The sequence below is a fragment of the Scyliorhinus canicula genome, chromosome 1 (genome assembly GCF_902713615.1).
Source record: "Scyliorhinus canicula chromosome 1, sScyCan1.1, whole genome shotgun sequence".
Classification (NCBI taxonomy): domain Eukaryota; kingdom Metazoa; phylum Chordata; class Chondrichthyes; order Carcharhiniformes; family Scyliorhinidae; genus Scyliorhinus; species Scyliorhinus canicula.
This window is the reverse complement of record NC_052146.1, coordinates 278,620,723-278,638,634: the sequence shown is the minus strand read 5'-3', so window position 1 is coordinate 278,638,634 and position 17,912 is coordinate 278,620,723. Positions and strand designations below refer to the sequence as shown.

The 17,912-nt window shown below is 49.1% G+C and overlaps 1 protein-coding gene across 7 annotated transcripts in view; it reads right to left on the bottom strand.

The window, feature by feature from the left end:
- Positions 1–17,912, bottom strand: part of LOC119974729 (CAP-Gly domain-containing linker protein 4-like) — a 513,643-nt gene that overhangs the window by 132,710 nt on the left and 363,021 nt on the right. For all 7 annotated transcript variants that reach the window (XM_038813915.1, XM_038813928.1, XM_038813946.1 and 4 more), the window contains one exon: positions 13,009–13,132. In XM_038813915.1, coding sequence (XP_038669843.1) covers positions 13,009–13,132 — 124 coding nt within the window. The remainder of the gene's footprint in view (positions 1–13,008; positions 13,133–17,912) is intronic.

The window sequence follows — 17,912 nt, the reverse complement described above, 5'->3', positions numbered from 1 at the left end:
CTCGCCTTTTCCCCATACTCATAGACCGCGCCCTGTGCCCTTCTCCACTGCGTCTCTGCCTTCCTGGTGGTCAGCAGGTCGAACTTGACCTGCAGGCTGCGCCGTTCTCCCAGCAGCCCCTCCTCTGGTGCCTCCGCATATCTCCTATCCACTTCCAATAGCTCCCCCACCAGCCTCTCCCTCTCCTGCCTCTCCTTTCTTTCTCTGTGCGCCCTTATGGAGATCAGCTCTCCCCTGATCACTGCCTTCAGGGCCTCCCAGACCATCCCCACCTGCACCTCACCCGTGTCATTCAAGTCCAGATAGCTCTCAATGCTCTTCCGGACCCTTTTACACACCTCGTCGTCCGCTAACAGCCCCACATCCAGCCGCCACAGCGGGCGCTGGTCCCGCGCCTCCCCCATTTCCACATCCACCCAATGCGGTGCATGATCAGAGATCGCAATGGCCGAGTACTCAGCTTCCCGTACCCTCGGGATCAGCCCCCTGCTCAACACGAAGAAATCGATTCTGGAGTACACTCTATGGACGTGGGAGAAAAAGGAGTACTCCCTCGCCCTCGGCCTACCAAACCTCCATGGGTCTACTCCTCCCATCTGCTCCATGTACCCCCTCAGCACTTCTGCCGCTGCCGGCCTCCTATTGGTCCTTGAGCTCGATCTGTCTAGCCCGGGGTCCAGCACTGTGTTAAAGTCCCCCCCCATGATCAAGCCCCCTGCCTCCAGTCCCGGAATGAGGCCCAATAGGCGCCTCATAAAACCCGCGTCATCCCAGTTCGGGGCATATACGTTGACCATCACCACTTTCTCCCCCTGCAGCTTACCCTTCACCATCACATACCTACCCTCCTTATCCGCCACCACCTCCTCCGCCACGAACGACACCCTCTTTCCCACCAGAATCGCCACCCCTCGGTTCTTTGCGTCCAATCCAGAGTGGAACACCTGTCCCACCCACCCCCTTCTCAGGCGAACCTGGTCCACTACCTTCAAATGGGTCTCCTGTAACATTGCTACATCAGCCTTCAGTCCCTTCAGGTGTGAGAATACCCTTGATCTCTTGACCGGCCCATTCAACCCCCTCACGTTCCAAGTGATCAGCCGGGTCGCGGGACGACCCGCCCCCTTCCCCTGCCGATTAGCCATGTCCTGTTCCCTGCTCGCCCCGGGTCGACCCTCCCCTTCTGACCCGCTCCCCATGACGATGTCCCCCTCCCCCCACCTCTCCAGTCCTCCACTTCCCGTTTCTGGTCTTTTCAGCAGCAACCCGGTGTCCCTCCCTAACCCCCCTCCCCCCCCCCCCCCCAGGCTAGGACCCCTCCTAGCCGCGATGTACCCTCCATCGTACTCCCGTAAGTCAGCTGGTTCACGCTGACCCGGCTGCTCCTGCCACACTCCGACTCCCCCCGGCTCGGGGGGGGGGCCTCCCCCCCTTGCCACTCCTCCCTGGCCCCGCTCCAGCGCGGGAAAGGTCGCCATTGCTAGCCACGCCCCACACTCCTCCCCTCCCCCCTCCTCTGCCCCGCGCGCGGGAAAACAGAGGAAAGCCCGCGCTTTCGCCCTGCCACACCCCACCCCACCATCTTCAGTTCCACCCCCGTCCCCGTCCATGCCTGTAAAAGAACCCCCCCTAGGAGCCCATATCCCCGATCTGCTCTCCCCCCCGTCCCACCTCCCCAACTTAACATTATAAATAACAGATAAATAACAATAACAATGTACTTAACAGTCGCCCTCTACCAAACAGCATAAATAACCATAAATAACCATGAATAACCACAATAACAACAACTAAGGGAAGTTGGCAAAGGGGGAAAAAACATCAGAAGAAAAACCACAGCAAGAGTTCAAAATCCAAACAAAGAATTCAGCTGAAAGTACCCGAGCGGCTACGGCCGCCAAGTATCCCCTGGGTCTAATTCGAGTCCAGTTTCTCTTCCTGTACAAAGGCCCACGCCTCCTCTGGGGACTCAAAATAGTGGTGTTGGTTCCTGTAGGTGACCCACAAGCGCGCTGGCTGCAGCATTCCGAACCTGATCCGTTTTGCATGTAGCACCGCCTTCGTCCGGTTGTACCGGGCCCGCCGCTTTGCCACCTCCGCACTCCAGTCCTGGTAGACCCTCACCGTCGAATTCTCCCACTTGCTGCTCCTTCCCCTCTTGGCCCACTCCAGCACTCTCTCACGATCGCTGAGTCGCTGGAACCGCACCAGCACCGCCCTCGGGGGCTCATTTGCTCTTGGCCTCCTAGCCATGACCCTGTAGGCCTCTTCCAGCTCCAGGGGCGAAGGGACGGCCCCTGCCCCCATCAGGGAGCTCAGCATTTCTGCTACATATCCCGGGAGGTCTGACCCCTCCAGGCCTTCTGCCAGGCCCAAGATCCTCAGGTTCTTCCGCCTCATTCGGGTATCCAGCTCCTCAAAACGGCTCTGCCATTTCAGGTGGAGTGCCTCGTGCACCTCTACCTTTCCCACGAGGACCGTGGCCTCCTCCTCCCTCACAGTCATCTCCTGTTGCAGCTCCCGAATCGACGCCTCTTGGGTCGCCTGGGCTCCCATCAGCCTGGTGGTCGTCGCATTCATTGACTCCAAGAGCTCCATTTTCAGCTCCGTAAAGAAGCGCAGGAGAGCGGCCTGCTGCTCCTCCGCCCATTTCCTCCATTCCTCGGGTGCGCCACCGGCCGCCATTTTGGTCTTCTTCCCCCCGCTTTTTTTTGGGAGCTGCTGTTGCTTTCTTTACCACCCCACTCCGGGTACCGACCATAAAGTTGGTCTGGTTCTCTTCAGGGAGCCTTCCCCCACCGGGATTTGTCCTTACAGCGCCGTTGGGGCCCTCCAATCGGCCCGAAAACACCTTTGTAGCAGGAGCAGCCAAACGTGCGACTTAGCTGGTCATAGCCGCAACCGGAAGTTCCCATCTCATAGTCTTAACCTTACTCTCAAGGACTTCACTTTTGGATTGCCTTGTTGACCCATTTTGTACGGGTTTATGAAGGTCATGATTTTACATGCCGCACCATTGTCTGTTGACACTTCTTGTTCACTTAATAACCTCCTTCTGTGGTTATCATTGTAACAGTCACAAACCAATTTTTAAAAAGTATTTTAATTCAAATTTTAGCATTTTAACATTTTACAATACAAAAAAAATGGCACCTGCAGATACAATAAACCCTTCACCAACACCTCTCCAACCTCGCCCCCCCCCCCCCCCCCCCCCCCCCCAACAGTTGACGGTAACGAGCTCTCCAAAATACAAAATAAACAAACCCCATCTCTTGTGAAACACCTTATTTGCCCCACTTAGGGCAAATTTCAGCTTCTCAAGATGTAAGAACTCCATTAGATCTCCCAGCCATGGCTGAGGCACAGGGTGGAGAAGCTGACTCCACCCCAATAGAACATGCCTGCGAGTGATCAACGAGGCAAAGGCTAAAACATTTGCCCCCCCGCTCCTATCTGCAACTCCGGTAGATACGACCCCCCCCCCCCCCGAATATCGCCCCCAGGGTACAAGGCTCCAAATCCACATGCAGGATCGGCAACATGGTGCTGAAAAACGATACCCCCCAAAATGTATCCAACTGCGGGCAGTACCAGAACATATGCACATGATTAGTCAGGCCACTCCCACACTGTTTGCAAGTATTCTCTACCCCTTCAAACAGCCAGCTCATCCTTGACTTCGTCAAATACATCCTGTGCGCCATCTTCAACTGTATCAACCCCAGCCTTGTGCACAATGCTGAGGCTTCACCCTCCGCAGCACCTCACACCACAGTCCCATCTCCAGCACCATCCCCAACTCCTCCTCCCACTTGGCCTTAAACCCCTCCATAGACACCTTAACCTCCTCCAAAATCCTCCCATAGATCACCGAGATGACCCCACCCGCCAACCCTATTACCAACAGCACCTCCTCCAACCATGAGGAGGCCGACACTATCAGAAAAGTCCGAAAAATCTTTCTAGCAAAGTCCCGCATCTGCATAAACCAAAATCCTTCCTCGCATGGAAACCCAAATCTTCCCCTCAGCTCCTCCAAGCTTGCGAACCGCCCTCCAAAAACAAATCCTTCATCTCCTTCACTTCTCTCTTCTTATCTCCGAAACCACGCATCCATCCTCCCTGGCTCAAATCCATAATTTGCGCAGATCAGTATCAGCCTCGGCCCTGCCCCCAACCTGAGGGGCTTCCAAAATTGCCTCCAAATCTTCAACGTGGCAACCACCAAAAGACTTCCCAAATACTTCTTTGGGGCAAACTGAAGCGGTGCCATCGCCAGCGCCCGCAAACGTGACTCTCTACACCAACCCGCCTCCATCCTCACCCATAAAGCCTCCACTTCCCTACTCTAGTCCCGCATCTTTTCTGCGTTCGCCGCCCAGTAATAATATAACAAGTTCAGAAGGCCCAACCTCCCCCAACTGCTGGCTCCTCTGAAGTGCCACCTTCCATATCCTGGCCACCTTCCCTGCCCAAACAAACAATCAAATCAACCTGTCCATCTCCTTAAAAAACAACTTTGGCAAAAAGACCAGCAGGCACTGAAATAAGAATCAAAACTACGGCAAAACGTTCATTTTACTGCCTGTACCCGACCTGCCAGCGACAGGGGAAGTTTGCCCCACCTCAATAAACCTGCTTTCACCCTCCCAACCAGGCTTGTATAGTTGTTTACAAAGCCGCACCCAATCCCAGGCAACTTCGACGCCCAAATACCTTGAATGGGTTGTTGCCACCACAAACGGTAATCCCCCCACCCACTCCAACCTCCACCCCTGAAGAACACCGCAAAATACACACTTTTTCCCAAATTCGACTGAAATCCCAAAATTCAATTGAGAGATGAGCCTATATGACCCATACTCCATTGGATCCTTATCCTTTTTGAGCAATAACAAAATGGATGCCTGACCCATTGGTTCCAGCAGGGGCCCCCCTAACCATCAGGTCCTCCAACATTTCTACCAACAGCGGCGCCAACTTATCCTTAAACCTTTTATAGAATTCCACAGGAAAAACATCCGGCTCTGGTGCCTTACCCATCTGCATCTTCCCTATCGCTACCTGCACTTCTTTATCCCCCACTGACTCCTCCAATCCCACCCTCTCCTCCTTTCCTACCTCCGGGCACTCTAACCACCCCCAACGCCCCTCGATCCTGCAATCCCATTTGGTAACAACCTTTCACCCCCTCGTTAATCGAGGATCTATCCAGCTCTGCCTTAAAAACATTCCGAGATTCGGCTTCCGCCGCCTTTTGAGGAAGAGAGTTCCAGAGACTTTCCGCCCTCTGAGAGAAAATATTTCTCCTCATCTCCGTCTTAAAGGGGCCACCCCCTCACTCTCTCTCCCGCCGTTGGTTCATCCTCCAAGCACATTGCCCACTCCAGGGCCTATTGGAGGGCGAATAAACTCTTTGCTGCCCCGTCGGATTGGCTGCCACTGAAATCGCCCTTCCTCCTTCCTTCCTCTCTCCCCCCACCCCCACCCCCAACCCCCAACCACCCTCAGCCATCACCAACATTTTTCCAATGTAGAGGAAATAGAGAAAACGCCTTGGGGCCATGGTGTTCCTCCAGTGACTCGCTCCCTCGAATCAATCTTCAATTGGCAGAGACAGCAGGGCAATCTTGAGAAGTTGGTTGGTTGACTGCCCAGCCTCAATATGGAATTTGTGTGCCCCCCCCCCTCACCTCCCCGCTCCGCCCCCCCCCCCCTCACGAAATCTCCCAAAGCCATCGGCCATTTGAAGAATGAACCGCAGTAAGAACCCCGTAGTTTCTTCAGGAAACTAGGCCCAAACATCATGAAACATCCGTTAGGCCTCAAGCGGAGAGTTCTCTGGAGAGGAAATAATTTGTGGGACCGGCCGCGGGGTGGGAGTTTGCACTATCTCCTCGTGTCGGCATGGGTCTCACCCACCGCAAACCAAAAAGAGGTGCATTATGGGTGGATTGGCTTCGCTAAACTGCCCCTTTGTGCCCAAAAAGATAGGTGGCGTTACTGGGTTACGGGTGGCGTGGGCTTCGGTCGAGTGCTCTCTCCGAGGGTCGGTGCAGGCTCGATGGGCCGAATGACCTCCTTCTGCACTGTAAATTCTATGTAAAAAAACTTCTGGCAGATCTGATCTTTACAGGTCCCTATAAAACTCTTCAAAAACCTTGTTCATCTGCTCCAGGGCCACCAGCAGCTCACCTGTCCCATCTCTGACCTGAACTATCTTCCTCAATGCTGCCCACCAACATGCGGCGGCTTTCTCCCCATGCTCATAAAAGACCCACTTGCCCTTCTCAGCTGCCGAACCACTTTCCCCGTAGACAGAAGGTCACACCCAGATCAAGGTCCTCTGTCAAAACCATTTATAACCTATAGGCTTGATGGAACCAACCTGTTGAATCTTGTATAGTGCTTCTTCAGAACCTTCTGCTGATTCCTCTCTAGTGGTAATCTCTATCAGCTTCATTTGCTTTTTTCTAGCCAAACACCTGTGTGCAAAATGATTCAGCCTCTTGCAGTAAAAACATTGCTTTCCCCACACTGGGTAAACCTCCTTTTCCTTTGTTTGATGTGTATGGTGTCCTCTACAGCATATGCATCATGGCCTTTGTGATTGGTCTGCTCTTTTGGTCTGCACTGTCTCTCAGCATAATGTATTTCCTGGTCTGCTCTGCCATTCTTGCGCTCCATCTAACATTGTACAATCTGTGCATTTCTACACACTTCTATCACTTTCTTATAGAACATAGAACAGTACAGCACAGAACAGGCCCTTCGGCCCTCAATGTTGTGCCGAGCCATGATCACCCTACCCAAACCCACGTATCCACCCTATACCCGTAACCCAACAACCCCCCCCTTAACCTTACTTTTATTAGGACATTACGGGCAATTTAGCATGGCCAATCCACCTAACCCCGCACATCTTTGGACTGTGGGAGGAAACCGGAGCACCCGGAGGAAACCCACGCACACAGGGGGAGGACGTGCAGACTCCACACAGACAGTGACCCAGCCGGGAATCGAACCTGGGACCCTGGAGCTGTGAAGCATTTATGCTAACCACCATGCTACCCTGCTGAGTGTACGTTTCTCCTCGTTCAGTAAACCTGGCTCTCACTAAGCGGTCTCGTACACCTAAAACAATTTTTATCATAGAACATAGAGAAATACAGCACAGAACAGGCCCTTCGGCCCACGATGTTGTGCCGAACTTTAATTAGATTATCTTTTAATTTTCCGAGTTCACATGGTTCTGCAAGCTGTATTACTACAGTCACATACTGATCAATGGGTTATTTTTAATTTTGAGCTCTAGTGTTGAATACATAGTGTTCATAAGTAATGTTCATTCAGGGTTTAAAGGTTTCAAGGCTCTCAAAATCTCTGCCATTTGTTTTCTTTACTTGTATAAAAATAAGCTTCATTATTGTTACAAGTAGGCTTACATTAACACTGAAATGAAGTTACTGTGAAAATCCCCTAGTTGCCACACTCCATCACAGAGGGAGAATTCAGAATGTCCAATTCACCAACAAGCACGTCTTTTGTGACTTGTGGGAGGAAACTGGAGCACCCGGAGGAAACCCACGCAGACACAGGGAGAACGTGCAGACTCTGCACAGACAGTGACCAAGCCCGGGATCGAACTCGGGTCCCTGCCGCTGTGAAGCAACAGTGCTAACCACTGTGCTACCGTGCGGCCTGTTGGGTAGATGTAGAGTGGTACACAATTTATAACAATCCCTCCCCAGCAGTGTAAGAAGTGGGGCTTTGTGTATCGGTTCCGCCATGTTAATTACATCTGTTGCAAGCTCATTGTTTTAGTTTTGCAATTGGAGGTGGATATCGGCAAACTAGGTAGAATATGCAGTACTGTCGAATTTCAAAACAAAACAAGGCTTTTCAGCTTGCTCTGCAATTCAAATATGACCATGGCAAATCCACATTTGTGAGTTAACCCTTCTTAAACTTGTAGCTTTTGAAAACCTGGATAGGCGCCGGAATGTGGCAACTAGGGGCTTTTCACAGTAACTTCATTGAAGTCTACTCGTGACAATAAGCGATTTTCATTTCATTTCATTTCATTTTCATTTCATTTCATTTGACACCAAACAGAAGTGTAACCTGGACAATAAAGGACTCTATCTGGATGAAGCTTCGAACAGAAGGTAGGCAGGAGGCAGACTACTTCTACCACCAGCAATCCATGTCAACAATAATGTTGCAGGATCATGTCAGGCCCCTGAGCTATCCTGAAACAACCAATCCTTTCAGTGGTTGTGTGGACACCTCAAAGATAGCTCCAAGAAAGTTGTGTGTCTGATTAGTGCTTGAATACCAAATCTCAGGTGCCTGTTTTAGTATCTCGCCACAAATATATGGTAATCAGCAGTTGGTGCCAAAATTGCAAGTTTTCAGCCTTACAAACAAATGTGTATTTTAAGCACAGCACCCATTAGCACCAATTGTCACTTCTTCACCCCCAAAGAGTTCAACTGTCTAATCCCTTGTCCTCTTCCCCAGTCCCAATTCTATACAATATAATAAACAGCAGGTGAAACCCATGTCCTGTTATGGCTTTGGGTCATTACATCAATGAGAATGGCAACATGGGTGCAAAATCTGGAGAGAGTCAGAAAATGCGATTTTTTTCTGACAAGATGACACTTTCTGATTTTCTACCCCCGCCACTTGCCAGTAGAATATTGTGAAACCTGCACGGGAGCCCAGGAACCTCATTTCAGTACATTAACAGGTTAGTGAGCACTCACTCCAGGACTTCTCCCCTCACTTAATATTCAGCAGGTGCCGGTGGTGACGTCATGCTGGCACCATTTACAATAGGTTTGCATAAATGTGAAACTGTCGGCCTCACCTCTGAGGGGTATTTCGGAGGTGAGCTCTCAGTCAACCATCACCTTTTAAGGTGATAAATGTTCAGGGTGCACCAGAGAGGATGCAGGGGACACTGCTAAATTCAACTTTGGGATGGGGTTGGGTTCAGTCTCTAAATCTTGGGAGTGAAGAGTCGCTCTCAATACTTACCGTTCCTTCATGCCCCTGCTTTAAAGGGACCTGGAGCCTGGCATGCAGGCATCATTTCCGCTGTCCTCCTTGTAGGCCTGTGCTCAATGCTCTGCTGAAGGAATGCGCTTCCTTAGTGGGAGCTGGAAGTGCATGGGTGGAGGTGAATACAGTGAGTCAGCCCTAGTGAGGTACCTGGGTGGCTTTCCATCAGAGGCCAGGCTGCAAGAGCAGGGTGAGGGACACAGGAATGGGTGACATTCCTGCCTCATGAGGCCTGAGGACCCTCACTGGGGAGAGGACAACTGGAGTGTGTTTAGAACCCCATACTCAGGCAGCAGTGTGAGGATAAAGGGGAAAAGCTGCCTGGAAGTTCAAATCCATTTGTCAGGGAGGCTTGAGTGTCAGGAATTAGTGTAAGGTTGGATGGCTGTGGTTGATGGAAGGCTTGCCAACTCTGCAGCCCTTGTTACCAGGGAAAATGAGGGTGCCCTCTAGGGATGTTCTTGCCATGCTAATTGCAGGCTGTGCCTCATCTACCACAAGAGACAGTCATTTTCCTGAAAATGCTACCTCACCCTACCTTGACTATTTAATTGTGCCAATGAAATCTGCAGAGCTTAACATCAATGTCACTGATTGGAGCCAAGTTCCTAACCCTTTGGAAGCATTAGCCCAGGCATTGAACTCCAATGTTCATACAAGCCTTAACATTACCCAGATAACATTGACGTGTACCCATACGCAAGGTGTGATGGTGATGTCTCGCCCTGTTCAAAGTCATGAAGGGAGGCTGTCATTGAGGTCTCCCATATGCAGACACTAATCCCATGCATCCATTTAACTGCCCTTTCACTTAACGCCATGTTTGTGGAGGGTTGGGGTGAGGAAATGGTTAGGGGTATGGTGCCACTGAGATTCTCAAGGGTCAATGTGCCTCCTCTAGGTGGAGTTGAGAGGGACAACTTTAGGGAAGTGGGAGGGGAGGGTGTGAGACTTAGTGGTGAGGCACTCACTAAGGGGGAAGCGCATGGGTGCATGTCCCAGAGGTGTGGAGTGCTGATGGTCAGGGCTCTGTTAGGAATCCTCAATGCTCACTTTGGTGTTCTCTTCTTTTCCATGCATGATTCTGGAGAATGATGGAGCCAGTTGCGATGGCTATTCTACTCGGAGCAATCGAACAGCAGCAGAGACATCGACGTACCACTTCATGTGGCCAGGACCAGAGCCCTGGAGTGGAGGGGAGGTGGGTCTGCTGTTCCGGGAGCAGCACTACAGATGGTGGAGCCTCATAGGAGACACAACCGGCAAAGGGTCTTCTGATGTCAGACATCCGACCTGCAGACGTCGGAGCTTCAGAGCCGGAGAAGACTGTGTCTGTCCTGGGGGAAGGTAGGCCACATTTGCCAAGAGCTGGCACCACATGGAATGAGAAGATATCCACTGCCCATGGCCCTTAATGTTACCGATGCTCTGAGATTCTTAATGAGTACTTTGCATCGGTATTCACAAAGGCGAGGGACAAGACGGATGTTGAGGCTAGGGATGGATGTTTAAATACTCTAGGTCAAGTTGTCATACGGAAGGGGGAAGTTTTGGGTATTCTAAAAGACATTAAGGTGGACAAGTCCCCAGGACCGGATGGGATCTATCCCAGGTTGCTGAGGGAAGCGAGGGTCGAAATAGGTAGGGGCCTTAACAGGTATCTTTGCAGCATCCTTGAGCACGGGTGAGGTCCCGGAAGACTGGAGAATTGCTAATATTGTCCCTTTGTTTAAGAAGGGTAGCGGGGATAATCCAGGGAATTATAGACCTGTGAGCTTGACGTCAGTGGTAGGCAAACTGTTGGAGAAGATACTGAGGGATAGGATCTATTCACTTCTGGAAGAAAATAGACTTATCAGTGATAGGCAGCATGGTTTTGTGCAGGGAAGGTCATGTCTTACAAACCTAATAGAATTCTTTGAGGAAGTGACAAAGTTAATTGATGAGGGAAGGGCTGTAGATGTCATATACATGGACTTTAGTAAGGCGTTTGATAAGGTTTCCCATGGCAGGTTGATGGAAAAAGTGAAGTCGTATGGGGTTCAGGGTGTACTAGCTAGATGGATAAAGAACTGGCTGGGCAACAGGAGACAGAGAGTAGTGGTGGAAGGGAGTGTCTCAAAATGGAGAAGGGTGACTAGTGGTGTTCCACAGGGATCCGTGCTCGGACGACTGCTGTTTGTGATCTACATAAATGACCTGGAGGAAGGTATAGGTGGTCTGATTAGCAAGTTTTCAGATGATACTAAGATTGGTGGAGTTGCAGATAGTGAGGAGGACTGTCAGAGAATACAACAAAATATAGATAGATTGGAGAATTGGGCAGAGAAATGGCAGATGGAGTTCAATCCAGGGAGATGGAGTTCAATCCAGGCAAATGCGAGGTGATGCATTTTGGAAGATCAAATTCAAGAGCGGACTATATGGTCAATGGAAGGGTCTTAGGGAAAATTGATGTACAGAGAGATCTGGGAGTTCAGGTCCATTGTACCCTGAAGGTGGCAACGCAGGTTGATAGAGTGGTCAAGAAGGCATACAGCATGCTTGCCTTCATCGGACTGGGTATTGAGTACAAGAGTTGGCAGGTCATGTTACAATTGTATAGGACTTTGGTTCGGCCACATTTGGAATACTGCGTGCAGTTCTGGTCGCCACATTACCAGAAGGATGTGGATGCTTTGGAGAGGGTGCAGAGGAGGTTCACCAGGATGTTGCCTGGTATGGAGGGTGTTAGCTATGAAGAAAGGTTGAGTAGATTAGGATTATTTTCGTTGGAAAGGCAGAGGTTGAGGGGGGACCTGATTGAGGTCTACAAAATTATGAGAGGTATGGACAGGGTGGATAGCAACAAGCTTTTCCCAAGAGTGGGGGTGTCAGTTACAAGGGGTCGCGATTTCAAGGTGAGAGGGGGAAAGTTTAAGGGAGATGTGCGTGGAAAGTTTTTTACGCAGAGGGTGGTGGGTGCCTGGAACGCTTTACCAGCGGAGGTGGTAGAGGCGGGCACGATAGCATCATTTAAGACGCATCTAAACAGGTATATGAACGGGCGGGAACAGAGGGAAGTAGACCTTGGAAAATAGGAGACAGGTTTAGATAAAGGATCAGAATCGGCGCAGGCTGGGAGGGCCGAAGGGCCTGTTCCTGTGCTGTAATTTTCTTTGTTCTTTGTTGTACTGGTTTCACATTCCTCGTTGCAGCCAGTTTTAAAGTGAAATTGTGTGATACAATCAGTTGTGTCATGGAGTGGCTAGGTTTGCTCCCTTGCTTTCCTATTTGTTCAGTTACCAATTTTATTTGCACTATTCGAGGGAGGTGCTGGATGGATGTCAAGGGGAAGAATAGCACATGCACAAAAAGTTGGCCCAGATTGCTGACATCGTTCAAAAGGCAATGCAACACTGATAGAGGGTTGAGTGCACATTTTTCCCTCTTGATCAAGGATGGTGCGCAAGGATATCACAAAAAAGGCAATGGGGAGAAATATAAACATGTTCAACAAAGACTTAGCTAGAAAACAATAATCAAAATACAAAACATTATAAACGTCATGACAATGTATTGAATTAGGTGTAAATTCATCAATAAATAGTTGTTGTTATCTTAAAGACAGTACATTATTTATTCCAACTTAATTTATATGGATTAATTGCCTATGAAAATATATTAGTTATTTATTTACATACTAAATTCAGAGAAAGCCTACTACAGATTTTGTAGCAAGACCAGGAAATATAGCACAGTATAAGCAGTTACTTGGACTTTCCCAAAAGCAATATATTCGATAAAACAATTCATAAACTTGATGATGTGATTCAAATTCCCTAATCATCATATTTTATACTATTTTTTAACCAAGGACCAAACTTTAATTTATTATTTCACTCAAATAATATTATACTCAAAAAAAGTCCAATCCCAAGTATGAACATGTCTTACCTCTGAACTCTTGATGGGGGTGCAAACACTCCATGTCTTGGCTGACAGATGAAATACTGTACTCCCCCTACAGAGCCATCATTCTTTCCATTGGGTTTATTCAATTCAATCCCGTACCAATAACCTACAAAATAACATATGAGTAAAACTTACAAAGTACAAAAAAAAGTTTGATTTTAATTTTCACATCTCAGAAATTACAGTGCAGATGGAGGCCATTCGGCCCATCGAGTCTGCACCGGCCCCGGAAAGAGCACCCCACTTAAGCCCACACCTCCACCCTTCCCCGAAACCCAGTAACCCCACTTAATCTTTTTGGGCACAAAGAGCAATTTAGCATAGCCAATCCATCTAACCTGCATATCTTTGGAGTGTGGGAGGAAACCGGAGCACCCGGAAGAAACCCATGCAGACACGGGGAGAATGTGCAGACTCCGCACAGAGTGACCCAAGCCGGGAATCGAACTTGGGACCTTGGAGCTGTGAAGCAATTGTGCTAACCACTGTGCTACCTTGCTGCCCAGTCTAACCAGTATTTAAAGGCTTTGAACAGAGCAGCAGCCAGGCCAGCTCTGCTCAGGACTTTTCAGCTGCTGCATCCTTAGTGAACCAAAAAGAAAAAGATAGGCATGTATTTTTATAAGTGCTTTTCACAACATTGGCTGTTTCAACGAGCTTTGTAGGCAATGAAACACTTTTTAAGTGTAATAATTTTCGTAGTGCAGGACCAGTTTTTAAAAATCACTCAAATGAAAGCAAAATACTGCAGATGCTGGAAATCTGAAATATAAATAGAAAATGCTGGATAAACTCAGCAGTTCTGTTAGCATCTTTTTTCTAATCATTCATGGATGGGACGTGGGTGCTGCAGGCTGGACCATCCCTAATTGCCCTTGAGGGGAAAGTGTCAATCACATTGCAGTGGGTGGGTGGGTGGGAAGACAGTTCAGAACCATCCATATTGCTGTGGATCTGGACTCATGTAAGCCACGCCAGACCAGGTAAGGATGGCAGATTTCCTTCCCTAAAGGACATTAGTGAACCAGATGAGTTTTAATGAGTTTTTAAATTCCAGATTTTTATTGAATTCACAGTTCACCATGTGAAGTGGCGGGATTTGAACCTGGGTCTTCAGAGCTTACTTTGGGTCTCTGATGTACTAGTCTTGTGACAATACGCTATGTCACCACCCCCCTCTGTGGAGAAAAAGTTAATGTTTACATAGTTCTATAGGAGGATCATATGGACACAAAACATTGGGCGGAATCTTGAGGCCGCCCTCACTACCCACGGGGTCGGCGGTAAGGGTGGAAAATCTCACGAGAATCAGGAAACGAGATTCTCGCCAAAGAGACTGCGTTTCCCGATTTTCCCCATCCCTTGCTGGTGACGTCGCATTTACACCCCAAAGGACATGAACCTTATTTTAATACGTTTTAATTAATTTAAATATACTTCGCACCCCCCCCCCCCCCCCCCAATAATCCTCCTCATGGAATATTGGAACCTCGCCGATGGTTTACAACAAGTTGGGCCATGCAGGTGACAGTCGAGGGAATTGAAGGTGCAGGGGAGAGTTATCTCCGAGGTGGAGGTCGGCATGCAACAACCAAGTATGCTCCTAATGCAAAATTATATCTCTATAGCAAGTGAGCTCCTCTCCCCTCTCCCTCAGACCACTCCTTCCCAAGATCTCAGCATGTGTCTTGTATTTGTCTTGCAGGATCACCATTAGACCAAGGTGGCCTGTCTGGGGTACCTCGTTCCCAGCCATAACTCCAGCAGACCCCGGAGGACCAGTTCGGGGATGACACCAACCTCCCGGCACTGCTTTCACCTACATCCTCCACCATCGCAGCGACTATCACCTCAATGGGGCATTTTAGTAAAGAGGCTCCTGGGTCACTACCTGTGAGCTCTTCACACATGCTGCAGGAAATCAGGTAGAAGTAGGGACTCCCGAGGGAGTGTATAGTCGGAAGGCTGCTCGATCCCAGGTACCAGGTCTGGATAGGTATCACACTTCTGGAAAGTATGAACCCATCACTGATGGAGATGCAGAATACAGAGCCAGGATCTACAGGAGGGCATGTCAGCAACTTTCCAGTGCTTGCAGGCACAGTCCAACCGCCTTCAGGTGCAGGAGATCATGTCAACAATGCGTGGTACCTGACCAACACTGAACAGGAGCCATCCGCGGTGGAAGCCTTGAATCAAAACAATCACAGCCATGGGTCAAGACATCCAAGTCTTGGGGCACAATGTGTGGTCGATGGCTGAGGCTCAGGACAAGGGAGCCGATTCACAGGCAGTCATGTACCATGCACACATGGACATTGCTGCAGTGCTCCAGAGCTTGGCCCAGTCACAAAGGGTCATGGGTGAGGGCGGAAAGAGCATTGGCTGGGTGCTGACTGACCTTCATTGGGGCTGCATTTCTTATAAGTGTACTGAGGAGTGCCAGCACCTGGTGGCTGCTGATTGCGCTTGGATATACACATGCCGTAGATGGGCCAGGTGGAGTCTGAGGGTTTCCATATGGGTGGCCGAGATGGGCTTCCAAATGCCCAGAGGCTTTGTGAACTGTTTACAAGATGACTGAGCAGTCAGCAGAGTGAGCAGCCAGGGGCCTGTAACTTGTAGCAAATGGGTACGTTTGAAACAAATATGGCAGCAATGGCCATCTGAGCCAGTCCACTTTGTAGGTGTCGGGCACCGTCGAGTTCACCAGGACAAAAGCCACTTGGTTGCAGGGGGGTGGGGGCACATGACACCGGCCGGAACCATGTATAGTGGCGTGGCATACATGCAGGCAGGGACTGTGGGCTGGGCAGTGGGTTGTTCACCTCTGGGACCTTAGCTGTAGTGCGCCTTGGGTCCTCTGTGTGATGCATGGGCTGTCCCGTGCACATGAACCCCCCCCCGCATCCCCTGCTGTGGGGCAGCGCCATGGTGCACTGAAGAGTGGCAATACCTTGTGGCCATGGGCTGCTTTGGACCCCGCACATCCATTGATGGGGCAGCTGGTGTCAAGAGTTTCATGGGTGGTAGCCTGGGGGTTACGAGGCACCCGTATAACGGGTGGTGCTCTGCTCAGTCACGGGACACGGTGAGCAGTCAGTTGAGTGCGCAGCCAGATGGACGCCTTTCAGGCCACGGCAATGGCGTTCCATGCCCAGCCACCCCGGTCCGGGGAGACACCATGGGCCCACGGCCCATTTCCTGATCGTTCCCCGCTACTCCCCCAGGCCCTTAGTCAGTGGCACAACTGGCAGCCCACCGTTGCGCCTTTGGAAACTTTTCTTGCCACCTCTGACTTCCATTGCAGCCACGGCACCTGGAGCCCGTTTTTAAATACCACAAGTGAACCTCGCTGTCGTCACTTCCGCCTGGTGGAGGCAGAGCATCGCAGGAGGCTGGGGACGACTGAATGTAGCCCATTAACGAGGTGCTAACGGCTGTTACTGTACAAATTGTTGGCGCGGGGTGTGGAATGCACTCACGCCACTAATGAGGCGCTGGAGCACAGCATTCCCTTGAGCACCTGGCACCTGCCTCAATTTTCAGCTAATGCCATATTCTCCGTCCGATTTCAGTTCGCTATTCCAGCATCCGCCGACGGAGAATCCAGTCAAATTCTTGTCATATTCCCCCCGTTAACTGTGTATCTCTGTCTACAGATGCTGCCAGACTTGCTGGGTTTATCCAGATTTACTGCTTTTATTTCAAAATTACTGTTGTGGAACAAGGAGATGCAAGAGTGCTCCCTAACTCCACCGTTCTTTCCATTGCCTCCGACAGTGATTCCCTCACCTCCTCTAGGATTTAACATCAGGCTATATCAAGACAAACAACCCAGTGTTCAATGTTTATAAATGGGCTCGCTGCCTGTGGCAATATGACAGGTGATAATAGCTCACCCAAATAATATTAATGAAGCTTGAACCCAATTTGGGCCAGCTTCGGGCCTCTATATTTATAGCACTGCACATGCTACATATCAAGTCCAAAATTGGGCTTAAGGAAATTTCCACTCCAAAGTGTCATGTGGTGTGTTCAATCTGTTCGAACATACGTTCTAAATTTAACATATGTCATGGACAATTTCTTCTGATGGCTACACCCACATATTCAACCAACCAATTATCTATCAGTTGAACATTTCAAGAACATTTAGCATTCCAAATCTATTTAACACACAAAAGTAATAAATCAAATCTCCAGAATATGTCACAGCTCTGACTAATTGTATTTAATACATGACTAACCTATGGTTTCAGTACAGATGAAGAACCTTCTGTGAAGTATTTAATCACTTAATTTATCCTCATATTGCAGTCTTCAGCAGCTATTTATACAGCTATCGTAATTGACACAACATTAACTAATTATGCTGGGACTTTTTCCACATTTCCAGTACTTTTTGAGGTAGGAATTTTCTGACTTCTAATCTATTATTATTTTGGTATTCAACCACAAAGGTTTAATTTAGCAAATTAAAATTGCGTACATCAATCTGCCAATACAAAACCGTGAGATATCCTTGTCCTTATTCCAAAATTCTGTTGGAAGGAAATCTCCAGATCTTAAATATAATTGTTATGGGCCAGGGTTTAACGACTCCAAAGTATATTATGGAGTCCATCTGACCTACAACCTTTATTGAATTGATGAGGATGAGCAGAGGAGCCTGCCTTTCAGCTGTTATTCAACACACTTATAAGGCGCTTTAATAAAAAATACAAGCTTTATTCTAAGAATTTAGTTAACATTTGTATAAATTTACACAGTAAGAATTTTTATCAACTACAAACATAAAGACCCCACAAAGCTACAGTAATCTATTTATAACCGTTAATGAATTCCCCCTTAACTGTTCCAATTCAGTAACACAATCCAAGTAA